Raw genomic sequence first — 10,697 nt, 5'->3', positions numbered from 1 at the left:
TGACTTCTCATATTTGAAATAAGTCAGAATTCTCCTCTATATTTTAGAGAGAGAAAATCAGTTTCCTTAAATAAGAACAAAGATCTATTCCCTAATTAAGAGAGAAAAGGGATATCCATTTTGGTTGAGAGGGAATGATGATAAACATTACTTGTGCATTCTCTTCTTCATGTATCATAGGCGTAAATAAAAAACACCAATTTTTATTACCAAACCCATAAAAACAACACATGGGAAAACAAGGTCCATTCTAGACCATGCCTGAATTGTAGTTTTGGGGAGCGAAAATATTTATTTAATTTATTTTTCTTTATTAGTATGTAGATTGTTCTTTCATTCCCTAGTGGAGTTGGTTCTGTTCTCAATGCAAAAATGTGTTTAATATATCTAAAGCCAAATTTTCTAATCAACATTAAAACTGATTCTGGCCTTACCTATTTTAAAATAAAATAAAAGCCCTTATGCAGGAGTATTATGGAATCCAACAAAGATTCCTGCATCTAAGTTTATTTATTTATTAACATGGAAACTGTAAATATATTTATTAACTTGGAAACGGTAAATATAGAGCAATATTGCATGCCAGTACCATTTGCACACAAACTACAGTTCGGTCTGCATCAGCAGGCCCCAAAACATAACCAAGCAGAGCAACCCACCAAGGAATGTCGCACGCATCACCTTGATGACTATCCACGCGCCCCGGAAACTATCGACCTTGGCCACTGCAAACCAAAAAAGTCCAGCGCCTTGGTTAAATACGAAGTAAAGCATAAAGAGCGACAAGACAGTTGTCCGTTTTCCCTTGATGTTGACCCTCCTCCTCCGCATGGCAGCTGGGCTGTCATTTTGGTCATGCAACACACATGCAAAGCTGGCCAGGTACCCGATCATGTTTATATACACAAGGACACAGAAGAAGAAGGCGAGTATCGGAATTGAACTGAAAATAAACTCTCCTGAATTCACATATTTGTCGAATCCCACGCTGTACAAAACCAGGAAGGAGGCCAATATGTAGACCGTGGTATGGGCCAAGACGACTGTAAAAAACCAGAGGAGAGTTACTGCCAAGCGCTTCCAAGACCTGGTAACGACGGTGAAAGTGTTCGAAAAAGAAACTCCGTTGGCCAGGTAGATGGAAGCCGCCGTGTACATTACCGCCGCAGTGCACAGCATCCAAAATTCACACGCTCTATCCGTCATCCGGAGCCGTTGAAAGCCACTCGATTCCAGGATTTCCCACTCGTCCGATTCCGATTTAGTGAAGAAGTCGTCATTGGAGTTATAAAGCACGAGAGGGCCGAGCATCTGGCATAGCACCAGAGTTGCAAAGGCCAGAGGGAGAAGCAGAGTGAAAGCGAGAGTGCGCATTAGGTCACGGCGGGAGGAGCAGAGAAGGGTATTGAAGGCCTCTTCCACACCGCCGAGTAACTGGAGCTCCTCTTCTCCTCTTTCCATGGCTTTTGCTTTGACGGCGGATATCTATTGGAAACCCTGAACCCTTAACAAATTGTTGCCCCGCCTCCTCCCTTGTGGAATTATTTTATGGGACGACTGTAGATCTTCAAATTTTCGCTTCTTTAACTTCTGGCAGGAGCACTGGAGCGTGGAATCTTTTATTGTTTATGGAAATTTGACTTTTGATTGTTTGTCCGCACTTATTCGTCTGTGTTGGGCTGTGAATTTTTCACGCCGTATATGGATTTAATCTAAAATAGCGTGTGAAATCTGACATCAAAATAAAACCTAATTTTTATTCTTTCAGTTTTGCGTTGCAGTTTCTGGGTGGCTTGCATAATTCCAAAACTTTTGACATCGAGAGGTGCATAATTGGTTGAGAAACTAAACTTTAAAACTGTCATAGTAAAAATAAATAATTTTATATGGATTTAATCTAAAATAGCGTGTGAAATCTGACATCAAAATAAAACCTAATTTTTATTCTTTCAGTTTTGCGTTGCAGTTTCTGGGTGGCTTGCATAATTCCAAAACTTTTGACATCGAGAGGTGCATAATTGGTTGAGAAACTAAACTTTAAAACTGTCATAGTGTTTCGTTCAATTATTTAAAAATAAATAATTTAAATAAGTACTGGGAGTGTATTTTGGAATAAGATTTCTGAAATTAATTTAATTATTAGTTAAATTTAATTAGTAAATAGACCGTAGGAATTTGGAATAAGATTTTTGAAATTAAATTAAATTATTAATAATTATTAAATAACAATAAGAATAAGAATCACTGTACATGTTTATTTAAAAAATAAAAATAAAAATAATTTAATTATTAATAATTATGAGAAGAGAAAGACAACTTGAATTTTTTTAATAACTCAAAGTTCTTATGATTTTTTTATTTTTCATTTTCATTAAAAAATATAGTTGTCCCAAAAAACTTTCTATCACAGTATGAAATAGATGTTATGAAATAATATTACATTTAAAAATAATAAAATCATACTTCGAATTAACAAATTTTATTTTTCATTTTCATTAAAAAATATAGTTGTCCCAAAAAACTTTCTATCACAGTATGAAATAGATGTTATGAAATAATATTACATTTAAAAATAATAAAATCATACTTCCAATTAACAAATTAAAAATAACAATAATGTTAGTGATAATTAAAATACTTCAATTTGTACTTTAATATTATATAATTTTATCTACATATACAGAGTCTGAAAGTAAAAGAAAAAAGATATTTTTAACATAAAGAAAAATGTAATTTCTTCCATACTTAATATGGAAACGAGCAAAAGAAATATTTTTTTAGTACAAGAAAGAAAGTAAATTTTTTATTACTTCATATGGAAATGATAAGACGAAATAATATTATTGATATTATGTAATTCATTCTACATTCAATTTATATGTGATATTTAAAACAATTTTTTTTTAGTGTAAATTATTTTAATGTTCATATTAAATAATATTAGTACAATGACATTAAAAATATTACTGTGGTTGATATAGTCTAAGATTATAAATATAACAAAAAAATGTTATCGGTGGGCACAAATCTAATTTTTTAAATTTATTAAAAGTCAATACAACCTAAACTTTGTAACACACTTAAAACTAAGCATATGTTGAGCATATTCCCTTGAGAATAAATCTATGTTATCAATTGAAAAAATAAAAAAAGCCAACAAATCTTCATCATCCACCTTAAGTTGAAATAAAAAGTCTATGGCAATAATCTTAGATATAGCAAAATGAAGTACTTTAAAGTAAAAAAAATATTATATTTTCATTTCTCATGGACATGTAATTTATTTAATTTGATATATAAGATTTTAAAAATATCAATAACAAAGAAAAGTTCAATGTGGGTTATAAATAAAATATATGAATAAGCAGTTTGAGTAAAAAAAATTAACATTAAAAAATATGAGAGTCATGTTTTAACATTTTAATATGGAGAAATTGAACTATAAATAAAGTATTTCAATGTCAACTACATAATATTATACCATTCTAGAATCATTTAAGTCCAGATAAAATCTCTTTTCACTCCAAAAAAAAACTTGCATCTCAAGAGATTTAGTTCCTCTTAAAATTTGATAAATCTATGCCAAATTCTATTTTTATTTATAATATTAATTTTTTTATTACTTCTTATTATTTTATTATGATTTTTGTGTTTCCCAATTTTTATCAAATTATGAAATTTAAGCTCTCAATTTTTCTAAATATAATTTAATAGTCTATTTTATCTTCTTACTTCTTTTAAAACTATTTTATAATTATAAATAATCCATCCATAACTATAATTTATGTTTATTTCTTATATATTATTATCACAAAAAAAAAACACCCTCTTTATTATTTATATTTCTTATTTTTGTTCGTTATTATTCACGAAAAACTAAAATTTCTCGTTATCTAACGCAAATAAAATATAATAAAAAATTATTTACTTAATCTTTCTTATTGCTCTTTAAAACTCCCTTACAATTAGAAATAATACATCCAAACTGTAATCTATCTTTTATATATTTTATTATTTTTTAAAAAATAATTCTATTTCTCATTTTTATTTATTATAATTTATGAAAAGGTGCACTTTCTCCTCACCTAATACAAACCCTAGACTAAAGCTTTTGTCTTCACCAATCTGCTAATTTAGCCACGGTCTAAATTTCCCCAAAGGACGAGAGTTGGATAGTGGAGATCATTTTTTTCTCCATACTGTCCTCCAAAAAAGATTGATATAATAATCAATAAGGTAACCTTTTTTTAAGTTTGGCATATTTATTAACTAGTTGGATAGTGGAGTTCAATTTTTTCTCCATACTCTTCTAAAAAATTAATATAATAATCAATAATGTATTTTATTTTTATTTTTAAGATTGATATATTTATTAACTGATTAAAGAATATGTATTTATGTTTACTAGTTTAGGATGGAGAAAACCAAAATAGTGACATAATTATATAGTTTTTGTTAATATTATTATATTGCGGAAAATAATACAGTAAAATAAGTCTATAAATATTTTATTAGCTGAAGAATTATTATTATGGCTATATTTATATCCAGTTTAATTATCAAGTTTATTATGGAAGTAAAGAAAAAAACTTAAATATGAACTTGTTAGTCTAAGGGAAACTCCTATAGATTTGTTTTTAAATTCTTTACTTTTTCTTCAAAGTCTCAGAAATACATGTTTGTGATCTTTCTAGTAATCAGTGACACTTTTTTGTTTAGTTTAAGCAATCTCTTATTAAGCTTCACTTCTCTTCACCAAAAAGTTTCCCATTATTGCCTTTACTTAGAAGTAAAAGTCAACTATTTGGAGCCCTTATTTGTACTAGTATCAAGCTCCTATTGTCCTACATTTTCCTCAATCTCCTCAACCTAAATGAATTACCTATCCACCTTCATTTTTGTTTCTATGACATTCATTTAGTTCCCAGGAGTCTTTTCCTAATAGATTGATAGTCATTTCTTCTCATTTCTTGTGCTTGAATTCATGAATGACCTAATGCCCATGCCGACCATGACGACCCTAAGTATCTATTGTAATACAAGGTATGGGTGTAGGTAGATACATAGTGGGAATGATGAGACGATGGGACGAAGGGGGAGGGAAGGAACCACTAAGGATTGCATTGAGAAACTAAACTTTCATAGAGATAGGTGCAAGGTTAACACAAGAAGCAAATAAAGTTAGTCGACCCTCTAAATCATTAGGGTAGAAGAGACTAGGAATAGACTAGATTTTCCCAAAACTAGATGCAAAGTAAATGTGAGGAGCCAAACAATATTGTCAACCTGTTGAAGGAATGGAAAGGAAGACACTAGGTGCTGGAAATGTAACTAGTTTCAATCTTCATAATTGTTATTCTACTCATTTCAATATATATCTTATGTAATAAATAAAAGAAGAAAGAAAAAATTATGATTTTAAAGCATGAGTGTCACGCTGCTTATTGATGGTCTTCTAGGTAAAAGCATGTTCTTCATGATTCTAGGGTTTTTTAGTTCATAAGATATATTTTCATGACTCAAGAGAGTTAGCATCATGATTGTAAGACCCTTCTAGGCAACATGTACCTTGTAAAAGAATCTATTTTGAGTCTAAAATGTCCTAGAAACCTCCAAAGTATAAGTCGTCCCTAGAAGCTACAAGTCGGCCTAAAGAAGAGAATTTGATCTCTTGGAAAGGCTATAAATACAAGCAGCTTTGACATCGTTCGACACAATCACACACACAAGTTCGATCTCTTGATAAATTGTTCGATCTGAAGTTGAGGAGACCAAGAATGCTACATCGAAGATCAAGGAAGATAAATAAGTATTGGATATTTTTTTTAGGCTCCATTTCTCTCACGCGTGCAAATAATTAGGGTTTTTGCAGCTTCAACAAAGGCCGAAATTACAGATCCAAGTTACAGGAGATGAAGTTGCAGAATCTAGTTGTTGGAGGAGTGAATATTCTGATCTGATCTCATTGACCTTGGAATACATTGTCTTTCTCAAAGGAGGATCTCTTGAAGAACTACCTTGTGCAAGAATTAGGGTTTCTGTAGCAGATAGAGGATCGAAGTTGCAGGATGAGGTGTCAGGATCATAGCTAGGGGTCAAAGTTATAGCTAGGAATTGGTTGATGCAGGATTGAACCTTGTTGATATCATCTACTTGAAAGAGCTTCTTGAAGGGTTGAATTGGTACTTAGAGGAGGACTTATTCTAGGGTTTGGGTCTTGGTTGTCTCATTTGAAGCATATTCTATAAGAAGAGAAGAGATTTTATGGGTTTTTCCCTCGCTTGGAGGCTAATTTTTGTGTCCATTGTATTTATTATTTTCCTCTTGATAATTGTTTGATGAAGAAAATCTAATAAAGGTAAACAAAAGAAGATAAATAAATTTGACAAGAAGTTATTAAGGTTAAGGAAAATATGAATTAATGGCTACCATATTGAATTTTCCAACATGGTATCAGAGCTAATGTGAATAACAGAAGGCAACTGAGATGTTGGCATCGGGGGTCTTGATCTAGGTTCGTATTTAGTTGCACCAACCAAAAAAACCCTACACTATTGGCCCTTTCGGAAACAACCTGCATAGCATAGGCTACGGTCTTAGCTAAAGCAGTATGGGGGGATGCTAGAACCAAGTTTCTGTATCCAGAGATCAGTGTGATGTTTTTTAGCGACCTAGATCTGCCTTCGCGCAGATCTACAAGACCCTAGGGCTCAATACTGCAACTATATTCAAACAACCTTTAGACCTTCGAAAAGGTATATGATTGATCTTTGCGAACCCTTAACAATCAATTTATCCACTTACGCACACCAGAAAACAACCGCATATTAGTGTTTGTGCAGCTCTACTTAGGTTATTATTAAACATAAAAAAATTCATTCGAGTCTTCGTGAAAGTAATTAACATGCATTGTGTACAATTATTAAGTCTTATTGAAGAGATTCACGCATTATTAGATCAATATTTCATAAACACATTATTCATCCACAACATATATCGCAAAGAGAAGTAAACAAAGATAAAGAAATATACACATTATTTCTTCATAAACAACTCTTTATTGATTTCCAGTTCAGAATATAAACTCAAAACTTCCTTGCACACTCAGCTGCAAGGGTCTACGCACTTAGCTGCGGACTCTACTTAGGTGAAATCTCAAATCTAAATTTAATTTAAAATAGTTGGTGAAATTTCAAATCTAAATTTATTATGTTACTACCTTAGAAGTGACATTTATCGACAGAAGAGACAATTAATAAGTTTTTAATTAGTTTTTATAGTACACACAATTTGTTTTAATTTTTTTGAGTTGTCCCACAAATAGCAAGGAGTTAAAAAATGTTGTTATGGAGAAGTTTCATAAGTGTATGGGAAAAAAGCTACACAGAAAGAAGAAGTACTATGTTTAGGAATTCAACTCCACATGTGATCTCCAACAAAAAGAGTACATTGGAGCTATCATTCCATGGAAAACAAAGATTCTTATTGATCAATTAAGAACTAACTCAGATAAACTTTGGTGCTACACTAGTAGGTGGAAAAGACCTAAAAAAACTTGGGAAACATGGGTGTGTACCTTTTGCACTTCAAGGGCAGTGGAATCAGGAAAACATTTCATTTTGGAATGTGATGCTTTCAGAGACATCAGTGCATTGGCATTGTCTTTTCAGTAAGGAGAATGTTAAAAAGTTAAGTCAAATCATCATTAATTTGAATAATAAAAAAATTGAATTACAAAAAACATAAAACATAAAACTATTAATCTAGTAAAATTTCTTTGATTCATTCATTAGATTCCTGATTTTCTATGGAGGTGATGTCTCAATGCTTTTGGCTTAGTAGTGACATCTATCCACTAGTAGAGGCAATTAGTTGTCGCCTTATACAAATTTTTCCTTAAAGTTTTTGAACTTCCTATGCTAAACATTAAGTTCCCGATTTTCTATGGAGCATAGCACTACATACCTTGAGGTGTGAGGTCATGGAGTATGGCTTGCATTAAATGCTCATTTGCCTTTGAGTTTGAGAAGTAATGGGGATTCTTTGCTGGTTTTCAAAAGCTACCAAAGGGCAAAGAATCCCCATAGGCATAATAGAAGCATAACTTCTCAGAGCATGCCCATTGCTATGTATGATGACTTATATGTGATTCGAGTGGGGCCTACTTGCTGGCTATGGGCATTGCAATAGAAGAAAGGATGTTCAATCTTTGATCTCCTTATTCTTAACTCTATTCTAATTATGAGTGTTTGTTTGATGCTTGAATTTTGATGACGTACATACAGTAGATCCATGGAGTCCTACACTATAAAAGATTGGTATTGTCCAGTTTTACTCTCAAGTTTTTAATCTTCGAGGACGGTAATGTCCATTTTTACTAAGGTAATGTCTAGTTTTTAATCTTCGAGGACGTTAATGTCCAGTTTTAGTTTTGCTAAGGTAACGTCCAGTTCAATGTCAACAAGGTGACGTCGAGTCCCTAACGGTTAGCATTTGTGCTGGTACAAGGAAAATACTACCATGCATGAGTTTTATTTTGAGTTTTACTTTGGGTAACCAGTTTCGTGGATGGAAAATTGTATTTGGAAAATCAATGATTAAGTAGGTTTATTCTACAGCCCAGTGTGATGTGTAAGGGTGTCTTTCCTCTATCAAAATTGAAAATTTTCTCATATTAGCTAAAATAAAAAAATATTGAAAATCTAAAATAAATAACTATGCAAAACATTTAAATAATGTCCGGTTATAAAAAAAATTACACGTAAAAAAATTGAAAATTTACACACAAAAAATTGAATCTCTCAATTCATATTAAATCAGTGTTTAAAATGAATCTATACTAATAAGTAGACAACTAAAATATTTATACAATCAATATTTGAATAATTATTCAATTAATTAAATCGAATAATTGTGTTATGAAAATGGTAATGGTACAAGTTTTTCACGGAATTTTGAAAAATATTTTTTTTTCTACGTAAAGACTGAGCTAATATATTAAGAAAAAGAAAATATTTATAGAGAGAGGAACAGGCCTCTGAGGATGAATAACTTCACCCTCCATCTGAAAAGCAGTACAGGTGCACAAGGCTACCTGATTTACAAAGATAGATGCAATAGAAATGAGCATGGACAAAACAGCAGCATTTAGTCCTCTGACTTACAAGAGAAATTCCTCCAAAAAGAACAACAGCAGCATAATCGTAGAACCAAAGAGCCTTTGCATGCCTCTCGCACCTTGCTGCTGAATTCATTGTGGCATTAGAGGGTAGGATGACAGGGGATTCCAGAGATCTGGAATCACTGCGAAATCTGGGCATACCGCTACCCTTAAAGCAAAAACTGGGCATCTCGGAAAGAAAGAGACCCCTCCAAAACTCCAAAACCAAATCACTGTGCAGCAACAAAAACAGCAAATTTAGCCTTCGAAGGCTCACCTTATGCTTTGTTGTCAAATTCTGGTGTATTTTCATCTTCGTTCACTGGCTGACGGGAACCCGGCGGGAATGCTGGCGGTTGAAGCGGCCCCAGAACACGAGCATGCTCCTCAGGGTTGACTACGCCTGGAGGAGGATTATCATTACCAATTTCCGCCCTCTCTTGAGTAATGCCAGCCTGAGCCAGCTCCCCAGCATCTTCCTCCTGGCTATCTGAATCTTCATCATCTTCCTCAGTCGCAATAACAGTGATTAGCAAAGACACCTTCGATCTCTTTTTCCGGCATCTGAAAGTGAAACTAGAGGTATGCATTTGACTATCTTGCTCGTCCGATTCCTCTGACGGAGAAGACGGAGGCGCAGCCATAGCCAATGGTGGAATTTCCCTTGCCTGGACCTCCTCCCTTCTGCTAATACCCCAGACACCGCCTCTGCGCGGGACTCCACGCTGTCTCGGCGCCATGAACCTTGAAACGTGAGGGCGATTGACGATGTGAAACCGAATTTCCCCACACAGTACTTGAGCTCCCCGAACCACACTATTTGAAAGTTGAACCCGGTTATGAGTTCTTGGCTTAGAGCGATAGAGCACCCCCTGAGCAGAGGTGTGGCCTCTGCCTCCGCTCACAACTCCAGAAATCGCACCCTCTCCTCTTTGCTCAGAGCAGAGCATGAAAATACCACAGACATTCTCATTCTGGCACAGATGCGCATTTATGTAGTTCCCTATGCTGAACTCTCTGGAGGCCTCCATTACGAAACCCAACAACCTTGCGTACAGAACCGTTAAGTTCACTCGCTTGAAGCCATCTCCTCTCCAGGGAAAATTTTAAGAACCCCCCCTAAATTTTTTAATATAATACATGGGCGAATCTCCATGGTATATAGGAAAAATGGAAGGCGATTTTATCAATAATATAATATGTATATATAATTTTTTGGCGAATCTCTCACCAGGCATGGCGAATATTTTACTCAATTATAAAATCTTGTAAGATCTTGGTGAGTCTTTCACTAAATAATAAAACTTTGTAAAGTCCTAGTGAATCTTAGCATAGGCTACATGCTGGTTTAATTCCCCCATTTAAATAGGCTACATTCCAGGTGAATACCATGGGTCAATACCATGTTCCATTTTGGTGAATACCATGGGTCAATACCATGTGTCATTTTTATTTTTATTAATTCTAATATTACGGTTAATAATGGTTTTTTGCATGGTATTAATAACAATCTAGTCCATGGTATTTGTCCCATAGT

The 10,697-nt window shown here is 33.5% G+C and overlaps 1 protein-coding gene across 1 annotated transcript; it reads right to left on the bottom strand.

The window, feature by feature from the left end:
• Positions 1-580: 580 nt before the first annotated feature.
• On the bottom strand, positions 581-9,350 carry LOC149219190 (uncharacterized). The gene is made up of 2 exons (XM_089386735.1): positions 9,165-9,350; positions 581-1,485 (listed from the first exon to the last, which is right to left on the bottom strand). Exons 1-2 carry the CDS (start codon positions 9,348-9,350, stop codon positions 604-606), a joined length of 1,068 nt encoding a protein of 355 aa, XP_089242861.1. The 3' UTR covers positions 581-603.
• Between the last annotated feature and the right edge of the window lie 1,347 nt (positions 9,351-10,697).

This window comes from Pinus tabuliformis, chromosome Q, assembly GCF_031772625.1.
Source record: "Pinus tabuliformis cultivar Carrire ecotype Pingquan chromosome Q, CPIR1, whole genome shotgun sequence".
NCBI lineage: Eukaryota > Viridiplantae > Streptophyta > Pinopsida > Pinales > Pinaceae > Pinus > Pinus tabuliformis.
Note: the sequence above shows the minus strand (reverse complement) of the source record. Positions and strands in the feature narration are given on the sequence as shown.